The 27,843-nt window shown below is 40.4% G+C and overlaps 1 protein-coding gene across 19 annotated transcripts in view; it reads right to left on the bottom strand.

Moving 5' to 3' along the window:
* The window catches only part of SYNRG (synergin gamma), an 86,578-nt gene that overhangs the window by 20,075 nt on the left and 38,660 nt on the right, over positions 1 to 27,843 (bottom strand). For 14 of the 19 annotated variants that reach the window (XM_044939566.2, XM_006065488.4, XM_044939555.2 and 11 more), the window contains 8 exons: positions 27,305 to 27,438; positions 20,955 to 21,073; positions 20,757 to 20,819; positions 15,657 to 16,604; positions 6,707 to 7,300; positions 5,433 to 5,596; positions 4,367 to 4,420; positions 3,784 to 3,880 (listed from right to left, as the gene is read on the bottom strand). In XM_044939566.2, coding sequence (XP_044795501.1) covers positions 3,784 to 3,880; positions 4,367 to 4,420; positions 5,433 to 5,596; positions 6,707 to 7,300; positions 15,657 to 16,604; positions 20,757 to 20,819; positions 20,955 to 21,073; positions 27,305 to 27,438 — 2,173 coding nt within the window. The remainder of the gene's footprint in view (positions 1 to 3,783; positions 3,881 to 4,366; positions 4,421 to 5,432; positions 5,597 to 6,706; positions 7,301 to 15,656; positions 16,605 to 20,756; positions 20,820 to 20,954; positions 21,074 to 27,304; positions 27,439 to 27,843) is intronic. The other 5 variants (XM_044939562.2, XM_044939572.2, XM_044939570.2 and 2 more) reach the window with 3 other exon arrangements.

Here is a 27,843-nt window from a genome sequence, read left to right as displayed (position 1 = left end):
GCTTTGCTTCTCTGTCGCAGTTTGGTAATTCTCACAGTAGTTCAAACATTTCCATCACCAGCATATTCGCTGTGGTGCCCTGTGGCCTATGATGTTACTGCTGTAGCTGCCTGGGGCACCATGAACCACACTGCATGTGCTCTGGCTGCTCCGCTGACCTGCTCCACCCGTCTCCTCCCCAGGCCTCCCTATTCCCTGAGACACAACAGTATTGAAATTTGGTCAGTTAACAACCCAGTGACAGCCTCTAAGTGTTCAAGGCAAAGAGGAATCTTATCCAAAAACTAGAAATGATTAAGCCTAGTGAGGAAGGCATGTCAAAAGACAAGACAGGTCTCTTGTGCCAGCTAACCAACTTTTGAAAGAAAGGAAAAGCTCTTGAAAGAAATCAAAAGGGCTACTCTAGGGAACACACGAATGATAAGAAAGCAAAACAGTCTTATATTGCTGATACACAGAGAGTCTGAGTGCTCTGGAGAGATGATCGTACCAGCCACAACATTCCCTCATCCTGAACAAGGCCCTGACTCTCTTCAGTTCTATGAGGGCTGAAACATAAGGAACCTGCAGAAGAAAAGTCTGAAGCCAGCAGAAGTTGCTCGTGAAGGTTAAAGAAGCCATCTCCATAACATCTCTATAACATAAAGGGGCAAGGTGAAGCAGCAAGTGATGATACAGAAGCTGCAAGTTACCCAGAAGATCTAGTTCAGATAATTAACGAAGGTGGTTACACTAACCAACAGGTTTTCAGTGTAGACGACACTGCTTTCTTATTGGAAGAAGATGCCATCCAGGAACTTTCATAGCTAAAGAGGAGAAGTCAATGCCTGCCTTCAAATCTTTCAATGGCAGGCTGACTTTCCTGTTAGGAGCTAATGCAGCTGGGGACTTTAAGCTGAAGCCAATGCTCATTTACTATTTCAGAAATCCTAGGGCCCTGAAGAATTATGCTACATCTACTTTGCCGGTGCTCTCTCTAGAAGTGGAACAACAAAGCCTGGATGATAACACATCTGTTCACAACATGGTTTACAGAATATTTTAAGCTCACTGTTGAGGCCTACTGCTCAGAAAAAAAAAAAAAAAAAAAGATTAAAATATGACCTCTGATAAAGATATACAACAAGATTAATGTTTTCATGCCTGCTAATAACAGAACATCCATTCTGCAGCCCATGGGTCAAGTGATAATTTTGATTTTCAAGTCTTAGTCTTTAGGAAATATATTTTAAGAGGCTATAGTTGCCACAGATGGTAAGTCCTCTGGTAGATCTGGGGAAAGTAAATTGCAATGGTGAGGATTCACCATTCTAGATGTCATTAAGAACATCTAGGATTCATGGGAAGAGGTCACAATATCAACAAGAGGAATTTGGAAGAAGTTGATTCCAACCTTCATGGTTGACTTTGAGGGGTTCAAGACCTCAGTGGAGGAAGTAACCATAGACATGATGGGAATAGCAAGGGAATTAGAAGTAGACCCTTAAGATGTGACTAATTTGCTACAATCTCATGATAAATCTTTAACAATGAGCAAAGAAAGTGGTTTCTTGGGGTGGAATCCACTCCTTGTGATGACTGTTAAAATGACAGCAAAGAACTTAGAATATTACATCAACTTAGCTGATAAAGCGGCGCAGATTTCAAGATTGACACCAATTCTGAAAAAAAGTTCTCCTGTGGGTAAAATGCTATCAAACAGCACTGCATACTATATAGAGAAACTGTTCATCAATGAAAGAGTCCATCGGTGAAACAAACTTCATTGTCTTATTTTAAGAAATGGCCACAGCCACCCCAACCTTCAGCAACTACCACCCTGATCTGCCAGCAGCCATCAACATCAAGGCAAGAGCCTCCACCAGCAGGAAGATTATGACTTGCTAAAGACTCAGATAGATGATGGCTAGCCTTTTTTAATCAATAGTTTTAATTTAAGGTTTTTTCAGACATAATGCTATCGCACACTTAATGGACTACAGTCATAAGGTAAACATAACTTTTCTATGAACTGGGAAACCAAAATATTCATGCAACTCGCTTCATTGAGCTATAAGCTTTACTGCAGTGGTCTGGAATCAAACCTTCAATGTCTCCCAGTGAAGTGAAAGTGAAAGTCGCTCAGTTGTGTCCAACTCTTTGCGACCCCATGGACTTTACAATCTGTGGAATTCTCCAGGCCACAATACTGGAGTGGGTAGCCATTCCCTTCTCCAGGGGAATCTTCCCAACCTAGGGATCAAACCCAGGTCTCCCACATTGCAGGTGGATTTTTTTTTTACCAGCTGAGCCACAAGGGAAGCCCAAGATTACTGGAGTGGATAACCTGCCTCTTCTCCAGGGGATCTTCCTGACCCAGGAATAGAACTGGAGTCTCCTGCATTGCAAGCCAATTCTTTACCAACTCAGCTAACAGGGAAGCCCCAGTATCTCCCAGGTCTGCCTGTAATTAAGAAATATTTCACTCCTCTGAATGCCCAAAGATTTACAAAGTCTGTGGCTTCATGTATCTTTTACACACTTAACAGGACACAAAATGGTTCTTTTCTGGTGGTCTCTGAATTACGGCTGAATTCTTCCAGCAAGGATGAGAGATGCCAAGGTCTCCAAAGACTAAGGACAGCTGCCAGGCATAACCCAACCCCTCCCTCAGCCGGTTCCAGAGAGAACTAGAAGAATGCCAGGGGGTCTTCACTGGTACACGCTCAGCCTATATACAGCACTGTGGCTTGTCCTTCCTTCCCCAGGGGAAGGTTAGGAATTGCTGCCCACTCTGAGCCAAGTGAGGGGGCTTCTGAGTCAATCTTTCATGCTAGGAAACTACAAGAGGGAAAGACAGGCACCCCATGAGCTAGTGAGCATTTGTTTATGAAGCAGAATTATGCCTGTCTGAGCAGGAAAGAGGAACAAAAGCAGGAGGCAGGAATAAGGAGGGCTCACAGCCCGTCAGAGCCACTCACCCAGAGAGTATACGCGAGTGACCACTGGGCGCCCAGCACTAGGCGAGGTGCTGGAAACCCAGCCGGAAGCAAATCACACCCAAATCTCTCCCTTCTTGGAGGCGGATTTTAGTGGAGACAGACAGATAACAGATACAAATAATAGAAAGTAAAATATTTAAGATAGTAAATGTGACAGGGCTAGAGAGAAAATCAAGCAGGGAGACGGATAGCAAGTGACAGGGTGGGGAGAGGGAACAAGGTTTTGAGTGAGAGGGGCGAGAAGACCTCACTTAGAAGGTGACATCTGAGTAAAGGTCTGAAGAAGATCAGGGAGAGTCCAGTGCCTGTGGTTCTGGAAACACGCAAACCCTGAGCAGGAGAAGACCACTGAGAAGGACAGGGACTGAGATTTCATGTTAGACTGGGACATGTGAGAGCTGAGGACGGCCAGGAAGCTAAGGAATCTGTGAGGTTGGTAAGGGGTAGAAAGGCAGAATTCAACAGAGCATGGTAAGAACTGACTGGGGACCCAATAACTTAATTTTCTTTTTTAAACCAATGATTTAATGTTAATGCCTCATCTAGTTCAGACTCTTTGATAAACCAGTAACATGTGACTTTACATTGTGTATAACAAGGACTGGGAAACCTGGCCACAGAGACCTTAAGTCAAATAGTTGTTTCTGGGTAGGATTTAAGTGTCTTATCTATAAAAGCAAAAGCTACTTAGTGAAGTCCTATGAGGCTTAGAGAGATCTAGATTCAACTACTTGACATAGGGACAACTGAAAAGCCTACAAAGTGTCATGATTTTGAAGAAGTATAATATGAAAGCACATACCTAATAAGTATTCCATGCCTTGAGCTGACTGAATTACTTCTGTGCATACAGAGCTACTACTGATTCCATTTAAAGTATCATTAGCCTTCTTAATGACCTACAAAGAAATGAAATCACATCACCTTACATAATCAGGAAAAGTCATTACAAAGCAGTTTACTATTAGTAGAAAACCCAACAGAAAGCTGGAAGGTGTGAAAATGCATGACTGATTGATGTATGTAGATGACTATGCTGAAACACATCTGAGAATTTAATTTTGACATTGACGAACCAAGCCTCTGTTTTTTTGGAAGTGGAAAGACAAAGGTTCTTCAGCTTAAATATTATTTTAACTTGGGCAGAGATAATGATATCATTTTGTTACACCTTAAACTCAGTGATGGAAGAGGGCACCGTAAGTGAGTGAGTGGGGTCTGCTACAATAGGTGGGGAAGAAGCCTCACTGTGTAACTTTCCACACAGGTCCTCCTAGCACAAGGCCATCAAGGCAGAGCTTGCCCCGAGTCCATCCAAAGGAACCAAGAAGGCAAGATGACACAAGAGGCATATGCGGACGTGTGAACACATGTGACAGACTCACCTCCAGAGCGCTCCCCAGACACCGCTGCCATTCATATGCATACCTCTCATTCTCCTGTGAAATTTATAAAAAGAACTGGGTCAAGCAGGCAAGCCTGGAACCCTACTTGTGACTTCTGTCAGGCCAGAGTCCTGAAGACTTACTTTCATGTCTATGAAAATCACTAATCCAAGTGCAGTTGATCTTCTGAACCCACTAATGATGATTTTTACTGATAGCTCCTGATAACTATAACTTCTGAACACATGACTTGTAAATTGGAGGGAGATGGTTTTTAGTGGATTCCCTTCGTAAACGTTGCCTCATTTGTTCCATTAATAGTGGAAGCCTCTTTAAAGGTACACACCACGTAGGCGTCTAGCACGAGAGCCAGTATCAAACCATAGCTTCCTGCTCCACAGTCAGGAAGCTGTGTGTGCAAGTGAGCGCGGGTCTGACAGGACGGGGAGGAGGATGCTCAGAGTGTTGGCTGGAGGAGGAAGCAGCGTGGGATGCACGTTAACCGTGAGAGGATCCAGCACATCTGTCCTCTCTCTTTTTTTCTTAAAGATTTTTTTTTAATGTGGGCCAATTTTTAAATTAGCTACAATACTGCTTCTGATTTTTTCTTTTTCTTTTGTAATGTCTTGGTTTTTTGGCCATGAGGCATGTGGAATCTTAGCTCCCTGACCAGCAACCAAATCCATATCCCCGGCACTGGAAGGTGAAGCCCTAACCACTGGGCTTCCAGGGAAGTCCCCTGCCCCCCACCCCCTCCCCCGCCCCAGCACCGCCTTTTGAGGTTTTACCACTAAGATGATAAAGTCCACACGCTCAAAAAGAATTCCCTGAAGAAACACTTCCCTCCTTGTAAGGTCTCAGGAATAATTCCACTTTTAGGGTCACTAACTACTCTCAGTGATGTCACATCTAGGAGGCATCTTCATCCGGGGCTAAGGTCACCGTGCTCTCACTTATTTCATGACACATCTCACGCCCGGTGCCTTGGGACGGTCTGCCCCTCGCTCCCCAGGTGACAGAGGCAAGCACTTTCTCTCGGGGCCCTGGGGACGCAGAGCCTGCTCACCTCCACCTCTCCCGTCAGGTCTTTGTACTTGTCGCGGATGACGGGCAGGGCAGGCTTCTCGCTCAGCGTGTTGGAGCGGTCTCTGAAAGGCTGCTCCAAAGCCGGGGAAGGAGAAGAGCGGCTTATTTCTTTATCACCAAGGCTCAGGCTCCTCTTGTGCGATCCTGGGGGAGATGGATGGCGCAAAGGTGCTGATTACTCAGCTTAATCCAAGCAGAGGCTCTTCCTTGCTCACACAACCCTCTTCTCTAGATGCTGGTGTCAGGAGGTGGTCAGAATCACACTTCTCGTTCGGCCTGTCTGGCAAGCGGCATGCTGAACACTTTCCCTTGTTTTCTCATGCCTGAGTCCCCTGCCTTTAATTTTCTCCATTACGCTTCTTTAATCTGTCACAATACTTCCATAACTCTGAGTGTGGGATCACTGGAGTCTGGAGGACTAGGGTCTTTCTAAGTATCAGTGTGGCACTTTTCCAGTCATCACTTATGGATTGGTACTGACTTCCTCTATCCTTCTCAATGAACAGAAATCAATGAGCCCTTCTGTCAGGGTAGGATTAAAACCAAAGGGGCAAACTCAAATGCCTTCAGAGAGCAGGCAGGCAAAGGAAATGACTGAAGCAAGTCAGCTGGAGAGGAACATGGTGGGAACCATGACACAGGGCAGACCTCACATCATCTGCTGGAGGGGATCATGCTACTCCACTCCAGCTGATCATCAAGAGGCGGGAACGCAGGCCTAGGACTGCCAGATACTATGCCTTTCCAAGAAAAGCCAGAAATCCAGGTTATGAAGTGTCATGGTTTTTATGCATCGGCAACTGCTTCACGTATTAGAAATCCTTCAGTGTGGGTCAATCAAAACAGGTCTACAGACTGGACCCAGATGCATAGGTACTACGTGGCACCTCAGGATGAAAAGACATACTCTGCAGCCAGGGATCAAGAGCAGAACTCACTGGCCCACAAGGGGGTCAAACCATTTCTCTGGCTCTTCTAACACAGCACACTTCTCCCCAAAACAAGCCAACAAACTGACCATGTCCTGCACTTAATTTTAACCCCCAAAGCTGTCATCTGATGAATGCTGGTTTAATTTCAGTTCAGTCTCATGGAAACCCTCTTTTATAGTCTGTTGTCCCAGACTCTGATTTTAAACATTGGAAAATGTATTTCCTGCTAACCCAGGGACCAACTTCTTACTCTAAGAAAGAACGAACACTTAAATGCAGTGGAAGAAACCAGGATGTAAAATCTGTGTTGAAAGCTACTCACCTTGAACAGAAAGGTCAAAGGTTGCTAGCTCATTTTTGATCATTTCTTCGCTGGATTTCATTTTGCCTTGTGAATTGGCCACTAAAAAGTCAAATTTGCTGATTTTGGGCTTCTCACTCTGAAACTCTCCGAAGTCATCTGTGCATTCCTTGGGGGTGTCGTGAGAAGTGCTGCTGGAGGCCGGGCTCAGGCACATGGCCTCTTGGCTCCGCTCGCCCACAGGCAGGTCTTGTCTGGCGAAATCCCTGAAGTCCCCGCTTTCGTATTCCTTTGGCTCGCTGGCCTGCGGGATCATGTCCTTAAAATTGGCGAAAGCTGGGAAGGTGGTCTCTGGAAGAGGGTCCTCGCTGGCGAAGGTTGTGACTTTGGAGAGAGATGTCACGGTGAGATTTTCGGAACTGCCGAACGAAGTCTCTTTCTTTTGAGGAACTGAGGCGGCTGCGGAGGCTCCACTTCCTGCTGAGAGGACAAATGGGGACAGTTTTCTGCCCTGAGAGGCATCATCCCTGTCTGACCAGTCATAGCTCGTAAGTGTGCTCACTGCAAAATTGCTACTGTAGGTTCCAAAAGCAGCATATTTTAAGTCCTCTATATCTGAAAGGGAAATAAGACCCCACAATTAGAGGCAAGCTCACCAGGTAGGCAAAATGCCCTAAACTCTGCAGAAGCAAAATGTCTAGCGTCTTTGATTAGTTCCATGCGATATTGGAATTGACTAAATTTAGAGCTTGTACTAAAATTAAAGGAGCTGGGCTGTGAAATCTGATCTTTAAAAACCCACATTAGCCTTGAGCTGGCATTTATATTTAGTAACAAAGAGTCCTTTTCTTCCTATATGACAGTTTCTAAAAAAAAAAAAAAGACAGGAGGTTCATCCACCAATGTATATACTGTTTGATAGAAGGATAGGGTCATTTAATAAAATGTCCATTCACTTGTAAACTTGAAAATGTATTTACAATATTCCCTGCCCCAAACAAGTCTCTTACACGTTTTGACTTCATTGGAACATGTTCATTTATAACATGCTCATATGAAATGTATATGACACACTAATTAAAAATTGACTATCTTGAAACTAAGGTAAAAAAAAATGTTATAGCTAACTTTTAATCAATTACTAGGAGTTTCTGTCTAGGCAAGGCCAAACATGAGATTTTAATTAAGTAGTTACTTACCCAGTTGTTATTTTGGTCACTATGGACGTCATACTGCTGTGATGGGAGTATGAGGAAAAAAAAGAATCAATCTAAGCTAACTTTAGCCTCTAAACAAATAGAATCAAAGGTCTGGGTCCGCTTGGGCTCTTGTTTCTCTTTCAACTATGTGTAACCTCCTCATTAAAAAAGGAAAAGAAAGAAACACGGGGGAGGAAGACTCATTTTACACGCTTAATATATATTTAAATATTTTAAGAGGTGGCACCAAACAGCAAAAAGAATACAGGTTTTTAATTCAGACAGACCTGCATTCAGCTCCCAGCTGTGCCACCTACCACTTGGGCGATACTAGGCGAGCTTATTTAACAGCTCAACTTTGGCTTGCTTACATGTAAAAAAAGACCAGGCACTTGGAAGGGCTGTGTTGTGCCATTAACGATAGTGTGTGTAAAGGGACCAGCCCAGAGTCTAGTGAGCAGCACAGCAATTATTATACAGCACAGCTGCCACCAGCCTCAATGTGAAATTTAGCTGCCTGCCTTAGGGCTTAAAACAGAACTGTTTCAAAGTAAAATGTGAAAAGTCAACCCATCACTTTGGTGGTCTTAGTAGGGAAAATTTCTTGCCCATTTTCTTGAAGCCAAACCAGCTAGGGCTGAGTCATACTGGTGTGGAGAAGCCACCTTCCAGCACCATGGTCCATTCAATCCGGCCGAGATGCATTTGGTCTCATTTTGGTCACTGTCTACCAGGTAAGAAAGCCAAATGCAAGACTCCCTCTCCGACAACCAAAAGCAGGGCTTACGAGGAAAATGCTCGAAAAGTTCTGTGACCTAGATTCTCATAACTCAGTTAAAACGTGAGCCAGCACCGGGTCTCCTCGTTTCTCTCACACAGCGATGCCACCTGGTTTATGAGAGGGAAGCCATTCCTGACACTGCTCCTCTAACAGTGCACCCCAAGTTTCTCTCTCAACCCTATTAGGAAAAGGGCACTAACTTAATATAAACAGGAGGGGAAAAAAAGATTTAGGTGAAAACATACAGTTTAGAATGAATGAAACAAAACTTTAGACAGAATGCCTTCTTAGTCTCTGGCTGTAGTGTCTGTTTTCCCCACTATTTAAAGGGATCAGAAGGTTCCCTGACTCAAATTAAGTGAAATTCAATCAGAGGGCAGATGCAGTTAAACACAAGATGAGTGAGTCTGCAAAGGGTTCATTCAGAACAAAGTGTCACAACATAAATTTTTTATTATTAGATCCTACCAGAAAGCTCTTTGAAGAGCTATGTTATGAACTACTCCTAGAATCTCATCTACTAAATTGGTGGCAATTTTCATAGAGACCAAAGATAAATTTAATAAAAAGTTAAGCTCTTGTTCAACCACAACTAAGTTGCTATGGTAATAAAAAAGATCCTTTTGTGCAATTATGCAACAAGAAAAAACAAGTTAAAAAAAAATCCAGAAATGATTGTAATATAATCAGGTAAAAGGCATTATAAACACTAAGGGAATACCTTAGTTAAAGAGCTTTCAAGTATTTTGTGTAATACTTTAGGTCTTCAACAAATCTTATTTTTACTATGAATGATAAACACAGTATTTTGTCTTTTGGAACAACTCACGGAAATGACCAAACAAAGGACTAAAATGGAAATATTTTGTATTCTAAAAAATAATGAAGAGTAATTATACAGGATATATGAAAGTTAAACCTCAAGGCTGATTTTTAAATTTTATTTTTGCTTATTTACTGGCTAGACAGTGTTAAAAAAAATAAGTTACTAAAGTGCAATTCATTTGGACACAAAAGGAAGTTCTGCTATTATATAAGGAACATAAGAACACTGTATTCCTAAACCATAGCACTTTATAAGCAATATAAAAATGAGTTGTATTTCCTGGCATGGTGAATATTAGTAAACCATTTTTTTTTTTTGATGTGGTAAATCAGTTCACTAAGCGTAGGTTAAACCAAGAAAATTCATTTCCCACATTAACAGTTCTGCTTTCTAAGCAATCAAATGATATGTATTACTGTATGTTGGTCTTAAAAATATTAAAGATTCTGTAAAACCTACAACATGAGTGATGGAAAAACAACATGGAATAACCCACATTTTATATTGTAATCACTGAAGTTACTGTAGGTGAGTTTTCAATTTGACAGTTGAATTCTGAAAAGTGCAGGAGAAAAAGGAAAAGAAAACAGAATGGATGTAATAAAAGGAATAGAGAATCACTACTATGTTTCCAATGCTACTGGAAAACTCTTGGGCTGTGCTGGACTGAACTGCAATTGCACACAGATAATGCACCAAATCGTGTGCTTTAATATACTTATTTGTTTGCAACCAGCAATGTCCTATTACCAAGCCAGAGGAATAAACTACACAATCTGCTTTCCATCATGGGTCTCAAATCAAGACATGGATTTCCTGCTTATGCTGGCGAGTAACCCCATCAGTCTCTCCCACAACCTCTATTCAAATCCCATCTGAACGGATGTTGTACATGAGAACAAGGTATTTCTTGGAACAAAGAATGTGAGCTGCCACTACAGGATGCAGAAGGTCACGCTGATTTCCATGGATCTTTTCTAAAGCTGTAAGCATGTGCCCAGGTGATTAAGAGTTATTAGCTTTTGAGAAAAGCATTTAGAAAAAGAAAAAAGAAAAGAGATACATGTGCAAATTCCAGCACTCCTCAGTGTTTAACAGAGCAATAAAAATGTTCGTTGGACTAAGGAATTTCCAATACTGATTTAGTCCAAACTCCGCTTTACCAAAGCAAGTCATGAAATACTCATACACTTAAACTTCTGTCCATTTCTGGTCTTATTCTTCCTTCTGAGATCAGTCATGTCCACAGTCTCTGTTAACTGTAGAGCCTGGTTTGACTGTATTGTCTTAAGGATCAAACACCCAGATGGTGTTGTTAAAGAAAACAGGAATGAAAGTGGTCACAGTGTAAGCATGACAGGGCATAAAATGCTGCTGCTTAATCGCCTTCCAGTATTTTCCAACCTGCATAGAAACCGACCATTCTTCATTTGTACACATCCATGTAAATCTAAGGTTTAAGTGCCGTCAGGCTATCAGTAAGTACCTGCAGGTTTCTGGGTCAGTGTTTTAAGTCCAATTGGGGGGAAAAAAAAAAAGGTAATCCTCTGGATATTTTTAGTTGGAGGAGGCAGAAGGCCATGGAATAGTGCCAAGACATACAGTGGGACATGGTCACTTTAAAAAAACATTAAATGAGCACAGAAGATGGCAATTACAACTGGAGCCTTTGGGCCACGCAAGGGAGAGGGCAGCACCCAGGAGAACCTCCTATGTATATCACCCCATATACAGTGACACTATACAGCCAACATTTTCCAAAGCATTCAACTGATGGAAAAACGAAGCTGGAAGCTCTTTAAAACTAAAATGGCTTGATTTTTTGAGCTATTTTAGGATTTAGCCCAGCTTCGATATTGACAAAATTATCACCATGTTCATCAGCTACTTTTAAAAATCAGTAGGGATTTTAATGAGAAAAACAGAGTGACTGTAAAATATAAATACATCTGAATAATTTCTCAGACACCGAAGTGTGAAGTCAGGCACTAACCACATCTCACTTTACTTGGCATGGGGGCAAACAAAATAGTATTTTTTGGTTTGTTGGAACTTACAGAAGAGAATATAGTCCTTCAAATATTTACTGTGAATTTATATTGTTATATGTATTATCAAAACTTTCTCCCTAAAAAGTAGTGTTGCTTTTATTGAGTAATTGTTCAATTTATGAATGTGATTATGTTTTATGCACAGTTATGTTCATTTTCTGCAGCCTGATTTAAAGGAGAAAGGAGTTAAAGCAGCCCCAGATGGACCACTCTACCACTAAACTCCACTGACAAAAGAATTCCTTCACCAAAGCCAAAAGACTGGCACAAGAAAATTCCAAACGAAAGGCAACTGATATTATTGCTAGACAGAAGCTACACCAAAATCTTTCTTCCAAATTAGTTAGCACAGATCATAATTAAAACATAATATGATTACACAAGGTTTTGCAAACCAAGTATTATTCAACTTGCTAAAGCATTATGCTCTGGAAAACACAATATTTTGAAGGGTAGACCCACACTTTCTTAGTCTCAATATGCAATTTCCACACCTGCCCCCTCCAACAGCATACTTCAGTTACTGAAAGTAATCTCCCAGGAATTCTATTCAAAATCTTCACCTTCAATGGTTTAATTTTCTTTCTGACTCAAATTTTTAAAAGGAAGTGTCAAAATATAAGAAAAAAATTAAAACCACGGAAATAACTCCTTTTCCCCAAAGTTTTTCACTATTACTATACTCTAAAATGGTTAAAAAAAAAAAAAAAAAAAAAAAAAGCGTCCAAATTTGGCTTACTCTTGTGGCTGACTTTCATGGGTCTTTCTAAAAAAAAAAAATTCTTTTCTTAAAAATGCAGAGTTAAGAACTTGCCTCAGGGACTAAGTTAAAAAAGACCAAAGGAAGGTGGCTTCATAATACATTCTGAAGCTGGAAAGCTAACGCACCCTACAGTTAGAGGGGGAAGTACTCAACTTCACACTCCAATCAAACTCAGTCCTGGACACTCCCTAGTATTAACAATGAGCACTTTCCACTGCAGAGATTATCTATATTTGGTTCACATATACTCTGTTCAGAAGTCCATCTCAATATCTTTTGATAATTTATAGATACCTAGTTATTAACAGATGTGGCCCTCCTTCCCCAACACTAAACTGAGGTCTTTCCTTTCTCTCTCAGTTTAACTCCTAGTTGAGGCAGGCTCCAAGATGTTTACAAAGCAATAAAATCTACTCAGTTTTGTCACTAGAGGTAAGGAATAAAATTTCTAACATGTAACATAATGTAAGGTTTATACTTTTTAAATGTTTTAAGTTATATTTTAATCCAGTGCCATGTTAAACAGTTATATCAGTGGAATTATAAGAAGAAAAGGCTAAAATGTACCAATACTTTCTTAGGAAAAAGGTGTTTGAGGAAACAAAATAAACAAAAAGGAAAAAACCCTCAAACCACAGGAGGGTTTAAATTTGATATGGACCAGGTATTTTTATTTGGTCTAACCCTGGAGAAGTATAAATTACACACATCCCCACACTTTCAAAATATGCCAAAGAATTATTTATTAACGTAGGACTTACAGATCACAAAAGAGAGTGATACAGAAGAGCTGGAAAAAAAGTCATCAGAATAAGCATGCAGATCAGTATTTGCAGAGGAATATACCAAAGCAAGTTCGAAAAGGCACATTCACACAGAAAATGTCCCAATTGGAAAAAAAAAAAAAAAAAAAAAAAGACATCCGAAAAGCAGCCAAAAAATAATAATAAGGCGCTGATTAAAATACAAAGATTTTCAATGTCAAAGAAGAGCTACTTTACAGGTAGGTAAGTAGGTAGCTACAGAAGTCTTGCTAACCCTTTGACAGTGTCACAAAGAGGGTCAGCTCTTGCTGCCAACGAAACCAGATGATCCCAATGACTGCACATCAAGCTGCTTTAGTGCTGAGAGTCAATTTAGTGGGGGTGGGGGGGAGAGGGGGGGTGGGGACAAAAGCAGCCTAGTTGAAATTATATGCAGCAAGGGTTCAAAGGGTTAAATGTAATAATACGCAGAGAAATCAGGCAATGTTATTAGTATTATCTACCTTCCATACAAAGAATCATAGCAGGAGTTAAAAGAGACAGTATCCCCTTCAGAGTTAAGTTAGGGTTTCCAAACAGGATTAAGGTACAGAGATAAACTACTAGGTCTTATTCTCTCTTCATTGGGTCACTTCTTATTTCTCGTTCAAAATGTACCTTTCAATCCACAATCTAAGAGAGCAAGAGCTACTGTGGTCAAGATGAGGATAATGTAAAACCAAACTGCACTGGAGAAGTCTCTGTGATTTACCTTCTCCAATACATTCACGCAGCACTTCTGCTCAAGAACAATACAGCTCATTGGTCAGACTTCAACCCCTTTTACAACCACTCTAAAGGGATACTGCTCCTTTCAGACAGGAGGTTTACAGATCAAAAGGAGAGAACAATCGGCTTTTAAGAATATCCTCAAATTGAAGAAACTTGGCTTGAACATTACAGGTTCCAAGCTGGGAATGTTCCAGACATATATACTAGGACATGAGCACAGAAGATTATCTTAACAGGTCAATCAGAACAAGCTCAGTCACGAAACCAACCTCCCCTCCCAAAATGGGGGGAAAAAAAAGACATCCCAAGCCCAGATTAGACTCATCTCATAACCACATCTAGTTTGGCACTGTGAAAAGAATAGAGACTCACTTTCAGAAAAATAGCTTCTAATTCATAACTTCAGAGTCCAAAAGGCTAGTGTAGATATTATGAGATTTTAAAATAAAAAGTCACTATTACTATTCAGAAAACAGAGTGCTTTGCAACCGACTGCTGTAGCTTAAGCAGCTCATACAAAAAAGAGAAACAGAATCTCTCCAGCAAACAAAGAGCAGCAAAACAGAAAAAAGAAAAACATCTGAAGAAAAGTACATTAAAAAAAGAAGTAGACAGGCAGGGGCACAAGTTGCCCTGCAGACAGCCCACTGCACTAGGCAAAGGCCTTAGCAAAGAGCCCGTGGAACACAGCACTCCTCCAATACCTTGCTCCCGATTCAGCACCCTGTTTAAGACCATTTCCAACATCTCAACAGCCAAAGGACGGATGTAATTTTGTTTTCTGACTTGACCAATTTGATGTATGCAAAAGCCGTCAGACTTTACAACTTCTGCCTCCATCTGTAAACTTGGGAGTGTATTGTGTGTCTCTCTGGTTAAACAACAATGAACCCTTCACACATGTATGCATTTTTCTGGAATAATACAGTAATGCTGAGATATTTCTCATTATTAAAGGCCACAAAATAGGTGTATTTCTATATATATATATCAAAGAATGAAACAAAATAAAGACTCAGACACTTGGGAATCTAGTTTTTCTGACAGAAGTTGGAATAGAGAATCAACTGCTACATGTAAATCCACATGGAATTTAAACAGGGTTCCCTTCTAAGATTTCTCGAACGTTTTCTGAGGAAGTTAGTAGTTACCCTATCCTACCGTCTACAGATCTGTTACGATTTAATACTTCTAGTCGTAGCGTTAGCACTGAAAAGCTTACCTGAATTCCACTAACCACTGGTGCCCTTCTCCTTGCCAGGCCCTGGCACGCCAGGTACCCACACACAAGCTCTTGCCCTCTGCTTCTCTTAGGGATCCGGCAAACTGCAGTACCTCTGGCTAGACACTCTTACTTACTTGGCCTAACACGAGTTGCTTTCTGCAAACCAAAAAGAATCCTCTGTGGCCAGCTGACAAACATACCCCGGAGAAGAAAAAAGGAGGAAACACTGACCTCACTCACAGAAACAGAGGGACGTTACTGACACCGCAAACGTCTTTATAAAATTTCTGGCAACGTGTGGCTCGTTTAGCAGTGGATTTTGATGTGCCTCGAACACCAAGCTGGTGTCAGGTTTCAAACGTCAAACTATTTTAGCTATCCAAGTTTCACTGTATTCACAGTTACCACATATCCGAGTAGCCAGAGAATCAAAAGCAACACTGCTTTAAGGGGACTGGCAATGAAGAGGTTAATTATCAGACATTCATGAAGGTTAAGAGCCAGAGCCTTCCTCTTCTGTAAATGAACACCCACAGAACCACCTCTGACATCTGCGTCACCATCACCAGAGTAATCTCACCAATTCCTCACCTGCGGCAGGAGGATGCTGGCCGCTAACTGTCGGTAAATCCAAAGAGCTATCAGACATGACATGCTTAAGCTCGCCTCCCACATCAGCCAGTTTCATGTCAAACTGAACAGAGAGCGCGTCTTCCGAGTCCTCCTTGCCGACACTGCTGCCCCCGAGGGAAGGGAGATCAAGGGACTTCACCGAAGCAGAGTCTTCTTTGGTGTGTCTGAAAGCCACCGCTTTCTCTCCCAGGGATTTGTCCGAGTTCACGGAGGAAAATTTACTGGAGTGGAAGTCAGCAAAATCATCATCGCTCTTGCCCGAAGAAGTGCTGTCTTTCAGCTCTTCACCACCTAGTCCAGATCCCTCGAGAGAGAGCTGTTTGAAGACGTCATATTTCGTGGACGTAGCAGCAGAGTTTTGTCCACTCTTCCCTGCGATGCCTGTGCTGCTGGTTAGAGGACCAGGACTAGCTTCCTCTTTAAGGGCCTCATATTTGTCATCTGCCTTTTGCTCTGACGAAACAGAACTATTACTGAAAGCCATAAAATCTGCAAAGTCATCCTGTTCCCCGACAGAGGCTGGACTAGAATATTCCCCGAAAAGGTTGAATTCTCCAAAATCATCAGCCAAACTAGCAGTCTTAGTTGACACCAATGTTGAACTGGGTGCCGCAGACCCTGCTGGCTGGGGTCGGGTGGAAACGGATTTTGATACGCTGAATGCAGCTGAAAAGGACAATGGTTTCTCGTTGCTGCAAGTAACTGAGGAAAACATATCTAGGTCTGCTAAGTTCAGAGGATTTTTCACTTGTGTTTGTGGTTTCTGTTGGGTAGCTCCTGAGGGGAAGGTGGCTGGAAAAGGTTTGTCTTTTGCTGGTGGCTCTAGTGGTGAGATACTATCGGCGGTTTTAAAATCAGTGAAGCCATCGTCGGTCCCTGCAGACCTGAATTCCGCAAAGTTTTCTCCTGAAAGAAAAAACACAACCAAATACAGAAGAATGCCAAGCTGAAAGGCACATGATGCAAAGCACGTTACAGAACAAGCATATTACAGACGTTTGCCCCACGGGCGCCACATTATCTAACCACTAGTTTGATAATACCCTACACCGTGTACCCCTTTTGTTTCCACACTGAAGGCTAGTGACAGGGAAATAAACGAAAATCAAACCGAACACACACATCATTTTCATTTTCTCATTTCAGTGTGGTAGGTCTGTACCAGCGCCCTCAACTGGCCGGAAGCATTGCTCTCAGGATGTTTCCTCACTGTGGCTACCCAGCCAAGCCTCCAGGAGAATGAGAAATGGGCGCTGGAGGTACCCGAAGAGAGGCGTATTAAAATCGTGGCCCTTTAACGATAAACTGTGATTTTTACAGTGATAAAATGTGATTACACAGTGATCAATCAGGGGAAAAAAAATCACGGTACCTATGAAATATTACAAAGAATCCTGCATCAAATATTTAGGATGTACAAGACTCTGCTCAGTTAGGCACTTAAAGCTTATGGTTAGATACTATGTGGTTTGCTGAAGTATACAAAGGCATTAATTTGAAGGAAATTTGGTGAAAATTTCTGAAAAGGCATCTACTTACTTGCAAAGCATTTTTGCTAAGGGCATATTATAAAGTATTAATAGCTTCTCCCCACGCTGTGCGACAAACAAACTGAATCTTACAAAAAGTAAAAAATCGACGACTACTTGGGCTTTTCTTGAAGTCAGCCATCTCACGGTACCAATCAGCTTTTGTTCCTATTAAAATTCAAAGGGATCTGAACACAAATTCTGTTATTAAAAATTTCGAGGGTTGGATTTAAACTTTATTTTATACTGGGCTCCTCTGGGGATAGAGGTACTGACAGAATTTATTTTTTTAGTTAGAGAAAATAGGTACTAAGGTATTTCTCAGAAATAGTTAAACAGATGCAGTTAAGATACTGGTAAAAAAAATCTGGGCCATGGTTCTTAATAGGGTTTCTATTCTTTATTATCACAGTCACATTATCACTCGGGCTTCCCTGGTGGCTCAGACAGTAAAGAATCCGCCTGCAATGCAGGAGACCTGGGTTCAGTCCCTGGGTTGGGAAGATCCTCTGGAGGAGGGCATGGCAACCCACTCCAGTATTCTTGCCTGAAAAATCCTACGGACAGAGGAGCCTAGCAGGCTACAGTCTATGGGATCACGAAGAGTCGGACACAACTGAGCAACGAAAGCACAGCAGAGCATGTAATCACTCACAGGCATGACATTAGGACGTTCAAACAATCTCCATTTTCTAATAACACCTGAAGGTCTCCCATAAAATCCACTAGGTTATACCAGGTAATGAAAACCAGAGGTAAACCAATTATAAATATAGCTCATCACTTGTTATTTAAAAATACGAGTGCCATTCTGGAGAGTTATAAACCAAAACCCAAGAAGCTTTAATTTCCTCATCTACTTTTTAAAACTATATTTTTCCCTAAAAATGAGATAAAGAAGCATATAAACTAGAAAAATGTATGTAAAATCAAAATATAATTCTGAAAATTATCATGAAAATAATACAGGCTTTAAATACTCTGTGCTTGTAACATGATATATACTTTGATATATCACATGAAAAAAAGCATGGAAAATAATGGAAGCTTATTTTTCTTCCTAATCTGAGATACTTAACCAATCCACCAGCATAATTTATCAACACAGAGAAATCTGTTTACTATTACTAGGGAAATTTTAGAGAGAGAGGAAGAGCATTCAGAGTTTCTATAGTTTATGTTTTCATACATACCACTAATAAAACTAAAGTCAATTTCACAAATTGACAGGAGAAGCAGATACAAAACTTAAAAAACTGCCCTAGAATTTTAGGCAAGTATATCACTGATATTTATTTCTGTAAAATAAAAAGGTAACAAGCAGCCAATTTTGTCATAGCCTAAATTTTTGAAGTGCTGCTTTAAAATATTTGTGAAATTGACAAGTTTTGCTTGGTTATTTTGTAAAAGAAATCACCACAGCAAACTAAACTTACTGATGAATTGTAAATGTTTCCACTAGAAATGTAAGCTGGGTGAAAGGGTTAAAAAGAAATAAAAATGGGTGGGTTTACATGTTCAAAAACACAGGAGATTTTTGGGCAAATGAATTAGCCACAGTTACTGGACGCCTGCTTATCAGGAGGTACATAAAGCATACGACTTTGTGGCTACCTTTTCAGTCCTACTTCTGAATCCTCATTAAGTTTCCTGACCTCTACTTTCTAGGCTCTAAAAACATTTTAAAAGATATCACTTTCTGCTAAAACTTAAACAAAAAGTGTCACTTCTTTACACAGTATATTTTCTGCATCTACTTTATTGTTTAAACTATAGGGGTAGTAAAAAGGAAACATTATTAAACTTGATCATTCGGACTTAAGAAACTACACCTCTGCTGTAACAGTAATGAAGCCAGTCCAACTTTTCTGTGTGTGTGTTTATATAATCGAATGACAAAGAACTACTGAAATAAAATTGCTAAATTCTACACAAAACTGATTACTTGACTAATAATATTTTATCAAGGCAAGGCAATAATATTTTAACCCTTTGTGTTATTACCTTCTGTATCAAATATTTTAAAAAATCAATCCACCTTATCAGTTTTCTACAAAGTTCGCCTTTAACATGAGAGCCCCAGTCAACTGCAAAAGTGTTATAAGCCAACAAAGTTTTATTCCATGAGAGTCAGATGGCCTTCAAGGAGGTTTAATTGTCACACAATCATCTTCCTATTTTACTTCAAATTTTTGCAGTCCAATGTATTCTTAACAAGAGTAGAATTAAAATATATTCTCCCAAAAGGAACAAGCTGGCATCGCTACATGGAGAGGCTTAAAGGTAAGACTGGAATGAGAGCATGACCACAGCAACGACCGGGGTTCTGTCGGGAAGGCACTGAGAAAGCAGGGCCCGGCTGTACTGCTTACACTGTGGGGGCACCACAGCGTTTCCCAGGAGCAACACAGATATCACCCAGCCGCTAACACCAGAGCACAGAAAGAACCGTGATATTACCCCACGCTCTTCACTCCAGACTAGCCTTGGCCCACGAGTTGATGACAGCAACACCAGGCGCAAATGCCAAACCAACAAACCTAAGGCCCTCTGGGGCTTGTCTTTGTCCTCCTCCTACCTAATACAAGCACGGAGCTATTACATTCTATACCATTACTCGGAAACCCAAGGAAACAGTTCTAGAACCTAAGAGCTGTAAAATATTGAATATTTCTAGAGACATTTAAGCAGAATACTTTCTGTTGATAGTTTAAATTTCACATGTATGCCTTACCCTTCCTGTAACTTCCCTTCACCTTCCCGAACCCACCCCATAACTTGGAGAGAAGGTTGGAACAAATGACTGTGGAAAGATGTTCCAACTTTGAGTGTCCAATACAAAAAGGTAGAATGTGGTACTGTCCACAGGAAGAACTCCTCAGTAGAGGACACGAATTTCACAGCATGCATTGGTTAAGTTTTAAAGGATGTCATTTGACCTATGGATTATCTAAACCCTACACATGAGGTTTTTAGCAGGATTTTGCCACAAATAAAACTTTTGGTCTTCACATATATAGCTCTCAAATTATCGCTCTAAATTCCCTTCCACTCTATTTAAGTCCTTCTATTAGAGATGGGAACCACATAGGCACACAAACCCCCCTCAATCTTCTCATTAAATTACAGCTAATTTTGAAAATCTTGAGGCATACAGACTGGTTGCTGCTGCCTTTTGCACAGTCCACAGATGGCCACACTGCCAAGAGCTCCAAGTCTTACTGAGCATTAAAATAACTGAAAGTGGCCACAGGAGCCTAAGGTGACGTGAAGGCTTCCGGTGAAAGGGAATGCACTGTCTTCAAAGGAAATTGCATCAATTTGGGGTCTGCCCCAATTTTTAGAAAATAATTTCCAATAACTGAACCACATTTCACTTCCTTGTAATTTCCAGAGCCACAAAACAAAACAAAAACACAGCCACAAACAGTAAAATATAAAAGAACGTTTGGGATGTTACTGAAAGAGTTGTAAAAATCTCGTATTAAACAATGAAATAATTCATCCATTTAAGGAATCAAAAACTCACCCAAAGATTTACTCTCTGCTGTCTGTTCGAGCTCTCTGAAAGCACTATATTTATCACCAGGCTCTATGATGAAAAGACAGAAGCTCAATTAAGGTTAGGAACCTTGAGATCACAACTCAAGGACATTTACCATAAAAGGTCACCACTAAAAACCAAGATTTACATTCACAGGCTCATGAATTTATGAACTGCTTTTACCTCCAAACGGAACAGTATTTTCAGAGGGCTTGTCAGTTGCAATTCCTTTAAACACAGCATATTTATCTGTTGAAGCTGATGCTTTAGTTCCAGGAAGAGGCATCAACAAAGAAGGGGCACTAAAAGGGAAAAAGAAATATTTCTTAATGACCAGAACATTGTCTCCCTACCATGTCATCAAGGAAGAGCTTAGAATTAAAATGGCACACAGATACCTAGTAAAAACTCGTGGCTCCCTGCTTTAAAGAAACTATATATGTACACCACATGTGACCAAAGACATTTTTTTTCCTTGAAAAAAATAGACTGAAACAACATTTAAGCAGTAATTCTTTCCTTGATTATGTGAAGAGGGGTCAGATCCATGCTGACCATCTAAATCATCTTTTAAAGCCATAAAAACCACTGGAGTGGGATTTTCTGGTGGTCCAGTGATTAAGAATCTGCCTGCCCATGCAGGGGACATGGGTTCCATACATGCCACAGGGCAGCAAAGCTTGTGTGCCACAACTCCTGAAGCCCGCACTCCTAGAGCCTGTTCTCTGCACCGAGAGAAGCCACCGCGGCGAGAAGCCCGTGCGCTGCGACCAAGGGTCACCTCTGCTCTCCGCTACTAGAGAAAGCCCACGTGCAGCAAGGAAGACCCAGCATAGCCAAAAAATAAATTAATTAATTAAAGAAAAAGACCCACTGGAATGGCATTAGAAATAATTATTACAGAACAACGACCACCTGCAGTTTTATATTTAAATCTGTGAAAGTCATAAACACATAAATCTGTGAAAGTGAACTGCTCCAAGTACGTAAACCCAGTATTTTAAATTATGTTAAGCTTCATGTAAATTATTCTCTCAAATGGGTTCAGAATGCAGAGGCGGAATAGTTTAGATAAAAATCTATTTCTGCAATGCTGTTCAACCAAGATGCAAACTGTCCCTCCTGATCATACTACACCGCTTACTGGCAGGAGTTCCCACCTATGATAAGTAGCAGTAAGAGTTAATACATTCACTCTGCTTTATTACAAGGATCACATCAAGAAGTTGCGGAAGCTATCTTTGCAGCAAAACAACAATCACTTCAAAATTAGATAAAGATACTTTTTCCTGTGGACACATTTCCCTGCTGAATGGAAAAACAGTGTAATGAGTAGTATCTGTGTGGGTAATTCTTGGATGGCTTAAACACAAACTACAAAAGCTTTGCCTTTTTTTTTTTCTTATCAGACCCTGGCAGCTCCCTGGAAGAACCACCTTTACATATGAATGACTACATTCCACTACTATTTTGTGTCATTCAATACCACCACACACGGTAAGTTATATAAATGGATTTCTATTGAGCTCTTTGTCCTGGAGCAAAAATCTTTCCACAGTCATTTAAATCTTCTTATCAGTGGCCTACAAGCAAGGTAAAAACCCAGCTCATACACATGCGTGCTAACGGGCACCCACAGTGCTGGAGGAGTTAGTGCTTCCAAATACCGGCACTTCACTCCACTACCAGACACCGGCTACACATTTGATCTGGCCGAATAGGTCACTGTTTATACAGAATAGGTGGGTTTTTAACAATTCCATAAATAATTAAACGACAACTCATTGAACAGAATGCTGCACAGGAATAAAGGTAATCAATGTCTCAGGAAAAAAACCACAGAGTTGAGTGATTTTTCATGATTTGCGAGTGTTAGCTCTGGGCTTTTAAAGTCTATTGTAAAATCTACTAAATGTGATATTTATTTGAATATCATTAATTTAAAAATTATTTTCAGAAGTGGGAAAAAATAGAGGCTCTTCAGGGTAAGGAAGCAAAAAAAAGCTATGACTCAGATTGTAATTTTACACATATTAAAAAGAAATAATTTCAGTTCTAACCTTGAAGCAATTACTAAATAAAACTGTAATCATTATGAAAGTGTTTATGCCAGTCATGTAACATGTTTCATGTTCCAAACATGGAAATGGTTATTACGATTGTTTAATACTAATGAAAGGCACTCAGTGAGAGGGGCATATCGTTTTAAAATTTAAGAACCTGCATTCTATTGAAAGATGAGACTTAAATGATTTAGTCACCAAAAACTGTTTTCTTCTTTTTCTCTAGTTATCATTTAGGTTTTACAGTTACTCCATGCGGCTGTGGTAGATGATTTTACCTAGTTGCTCACCCTGCTAAATAAATCCATTTCAAAAGCAAAAGAAGGACTTCCCTGGTGGTCCAGGGGTTAAGAATCTGCCTGCCCCTACCAATGAAGGGGACAGGGGTTCATTCCCTGATCCGGGAGGACCCACATGCCATCAGGCAACTAAGCCCGTGCACCACAATTACTGACTCCACGCTCTGCAACAAGAGAAGCCACAGCAGTAAGAAGGCTGCACCCCGAACCTAGAGAGTAGACCCCACGCACCACAGAGAAGGTCATGCACAGCAACCGAGACCCAGCACAGCCAAAAATATATAAATTTTAAAAATAAATAAAAATTAAAAAGCAAAAGAAAATAAGCCAACTCAAAACCCCCATGTGCTTTAATCCTTTTGAACTATTCTAGCATCAGCACCCCATGTCTGCTTTGTTTTACTATATGCAGTTCCCCAGTGCCTGGCACACAGCAAGTATTTTCCAAATGGATAAATGAATGATGTTGCTCCCTTCCAGATGCCCTTTCGTGCCAGCTCTCCAGGACTCTGACATCCAGTTCAACACTGAGTCCAACCAATTTCTCAGATAAACCCTTCTCAGTACCTGTCACTCTAAACTGAGAGCATCTCATCATCTCACAACAGGATTACCATGGAAGCTGCATTTATCCCATATACAGTAGCAAGAATCACTTTCACCATGCCACTTATTTCTAAAACGCTTTACAGATTATGTCACAAATCATAAGGCAGTCCATAACCAGTGCCTGCTCTTAACGTCATTTTTCCCTACAAACGATACTCTCCGCTCCAGCCTATTTCTAACACTTTATTTGCCTTTTCATCTTCTCAAACAATGCCTATTTTTTGGTTATAAATGCTGCCCAAAGTGGTCTTACCTAGGCTTAACTATTTATATCATGACTTAACAAATATCCTTTTCAAATAATTCACAATATGGAATATCGATCATCGTTAACATAGGGAATTCATTACACATGAACATACACATGACTGAAGGAGCAATTCTAAGAGAGTTTTATTAGACAATATAAATACTCAGATAAAGCTAAGCATCTTTAGAGCAGGAACTGTGCCTTTTGCTTTTGTATTTTATTTCCAGTGACTATCCCAATGTCTGGCGCACAGCAGATGCTATGTAAATGTGTCTGAATGAATAAACAAACACTGAGTGTGAATTCTTAGACATGAACAAATGTTTTCATGCAAGGAAACCATAGTAGCAGTCAAGCCAGAACTGAAGAAGAAAAACCTGCAAAGTATGGCTATACATGAAAGTAAACTATTTATGTGGAGATAATGCCACACAAAATTGCTAATACCCTATTAAACAGTTCAAGTCAGGCCACCACCTTAAAACTGTCTATGCTCAAATTTCAATTTCATCTGCTGAAGAGTTTTCTCCCAGAGGAATGAATCATCAATTTGATAAATTCAGTTTGTAACCTTCATACTACAATATATTCATCCAACAAACCTTTATGAACTATATATTGTGGGCTAAGTAATATATATAGACACATGAAATCCTGTCGTCAGTTACCTACAGCGGAGGGAGGGGGAACAATCAGGTAAACCAGTCATGGCAGTTAGGGCACAGATATTCACAAGCTGCCAGGGCAGTAGAGAAGGAGACGCCCTGAACTCATCTTGGAGGTAGGGACTGATGGAGAAGGGTTAGTAAAACCTTCCTGCATTAAATCAATTTTTGACATGGAACTAGAATTAACTTTAGAGAGAGCTTCAGATGGAAGAAAATGGGATGTAGAAAGCCAGAAGCTTGAGAGAGCATGGTCAGTCTGGCGGTTTAGGTGTGGCTGGAGATAAGCTGTGGGGAAATGGCAACAGTCAAGAGGGCTGGCAGAAGCCAGATCACACAGGGCCTTTTCCCACACCAAGCAGGAGCGAGGAGGGGGTCAAAAACAACACATTTCTGATTAGGTGACTGGATATGTGATTTAACAAATTTTTATTTAGCTTTAGCAGGAAAATAATGAATCATTTTATGCAGGTAATTTGAGATGCCTTGGGTATTCAGACATGTTCTAGACAAGAGCAGAACAGATCAATATGTGGGATTTCCCTAGTGGTCCAGTGGCTAGGACTCCACGTTCCCAATGCAGAGGGCCCAGGTTCAATCCCTGGTCAGGGAACTAGATCCCACAACTCACGACTAAAGATTCCACGTGTCACAACTAAGATCTGGCAGAACCAAATACATACATATTAAAATAATAATAATAATATATATATATATATCAATTTGTGCACAGGAAGAGACCTGAGAAAGAAGGATTATGTGTTTACCACATTAATAATACATGTGTGGCTTGAACTCCCAGTACTTTACAGTCACATCCCTCATATGTCTCTTCTATGTGTCATTTACAAGTGTTTGATGTAGTCTTAAAATTAAGAAAATAATTCTTTCCCTATGTCTATCCCTAAGTTGTTCTTATAGTGTCTGCAGGAAGTGCTAAGAGATAATTGGTTAAAACAGAAAAGATAAGTGAAGTTGCACAAACAGGAATATAAGAGAAATGGAATATGTATCCTGACAAAAACAAGTTCCCAAAACAACCAAAGAAATTCACACTGCTTACTCAAAGCCTTATATGCTTTACTTGGTGGAAGAAGTATTTATTAATGAATACTTTTAAAAAATGAAGGAGGGATTTCCCTGGTAGTCCAGTGGTTAAGAATCCGCCTGCCAATGCAGAGGACATGGGTTCGATCCCTAGTCAGGAAACTAAGATCCTATATGTCTCTGGGCAACTAAGCCCACGCATCAAAACTACTGAAGTCCATGCGCCCAAGAGCCCGTGCTCCACAACAAGAGAAGCGACTACAACAAGAATCTCAAGCACTGCAACTAGAGAAAGCCTGCATGAAGCAATGAAGACCCAGCACAGCCAAAAATAAGTAAATAAATTTTTTAAAAATAACAGAGGGACTTCCTTGGCCTGTCAGTGGTTAAGACTTTAACCTCCAATGCAGGAGGTGGGGTTCAATCCCTGGTCGGGGAGCCAAGACCCTACATGCCTTGTGGCCAAAAAACCAAGGCATAAAACAGAAGCAATGTTGTAAGCAATTGACTTACAGCAATGTTGTAAGTCTCGTTGTAGTGGCTTCTCTTGTTGTGGAGCATGGGCTCTTGGGCGCATGGACTTCAGTAGTTTTGATGCATGGGCTTAGTTGCCCAGAGACATCTAGGATCTTAGTTTCCTGACTAGGGATTGAACCCATGTCCTCTGCATTGGCAGGCGGATTCTTAATGTAATGAAGATTTTAAGAATGGTCCATAACAAACAAACAAAAAAAGTCTTAAAAAAAAGATGGAAAGGTGTTGACCACATCCTGAATCAGTTACTGTACCTAAAAGTTAAGCTAGTACATAAAACATTAGAAAAACATTTACGCAACTGTGGCTCAGATGGTAAAGAATCTGCCTACAAGGCAGGAGACCTGGATTCGATCCCTGGGTCAGAAAGATCCACTGGAGAAGCAAATGGCTACCCACTCCAGTATTCTTGCCAGGAGAATCCCAAGGACACAGGAGCCTGGCGGGCTACAGTCTATGGGGTCACAAAGAGTCAGACACAACTGAGTGACTAACATTTTCACACAAACGCAAACCTCAAGGCCTAAAAGTCACCGATTTCAACTTAAACGTAAGAGAGACATGAATTTTTATATTTCATGTCTATTCATACTTCATATTTCAATTTGAAACATATATGCATTTCAATTTCTAAATGATTTCTGCAGATAGTATACAATAATATATTAGTATATAGTATAGATTAGCAATAATATATACTATATTGCAACATGTTAAAATATGTACCCCTGTCTATAAAGCTTTTCAGCAGTTGAAGACCTGAATCTAATATAAGAATATGAAGTCATCCTTGCCACAAATACACTCAGTTGTAATAAATCAGGTTTAGCACAAGCAGAAAGAAATATTGTCAAGTAGGTGTATACTGGGAGGAATGGTAGAAACTGAAGTTTAAGGTGGACAAAGGGGAAAGAAGCTTGGAGAATAAAAATATGAATACAGTGGGAATCATCTAGAAATCATGAGAGTAAGGAGTCTTAATTCTCTTATATTTAGGCTTCTTATCGTGAACTGTCTCTTTCTCAATTATTAAATACTATATTAACGATATGCAACTCTTTTCTACCTGTTTCCATGCTGAGAATTATTTGATTTTGAAGAAGCCGGCAACTCTTGGAAATCACTGAATGAGTCATCAAGTGACCCTGACTTGGAAGCATCTTGAAAATCCTGGAAGTCGTCATCTTCTGGTTTGACCACCTAGGTTTACAGAAGACATTGAAACAGAAAACATCCAATAATAAAAAGCTAAATAACAAATCTTTAACCATCAACCTCAAAGACAACCTTTTAAAATGTTCCCATTTCAGTACAAATACCTAATTTTAGGAGAACACCCTTTAGACATAACATCAGCTCAACCGCTTAAGGCAAGAATGCTGCTTAGTACTTGTAAATACTCTTGTAAAAATGGTAAAAGACTGGTTTAACTTAATTTATATAATTTTTAAATAGCTGAATCACATTTAATAGATTGAGAAACTGCCATCTTTATGAAACATATATTGTTTGTATATGACAAGTGACACAAACTTGTTTTAATCTATCACATATATGTATAAACTGTGAACACTCGTAATCCCATGCTCTAGGAAGTGAACACTG

The sequence above is a fragment of the Bubalus bubalis genome, chromosome 3 (genome assembly GCF_019923935.1).
Source record: "Bubalus bubalis isolate 160015118507 breed Murrah chromosome 3, NDDB_SH_1, whole genome shotgun sequence".
Classification (NCBI taxonomy): Eukaryota; Metazoa; Chordata; class Mammalia; order Artiodactyla; family Bovidae; genus Bubalus; species Bubalus bubalis.
This window is presented reverse-complemented; position numbering and strand designations above follow the sequence as displayed.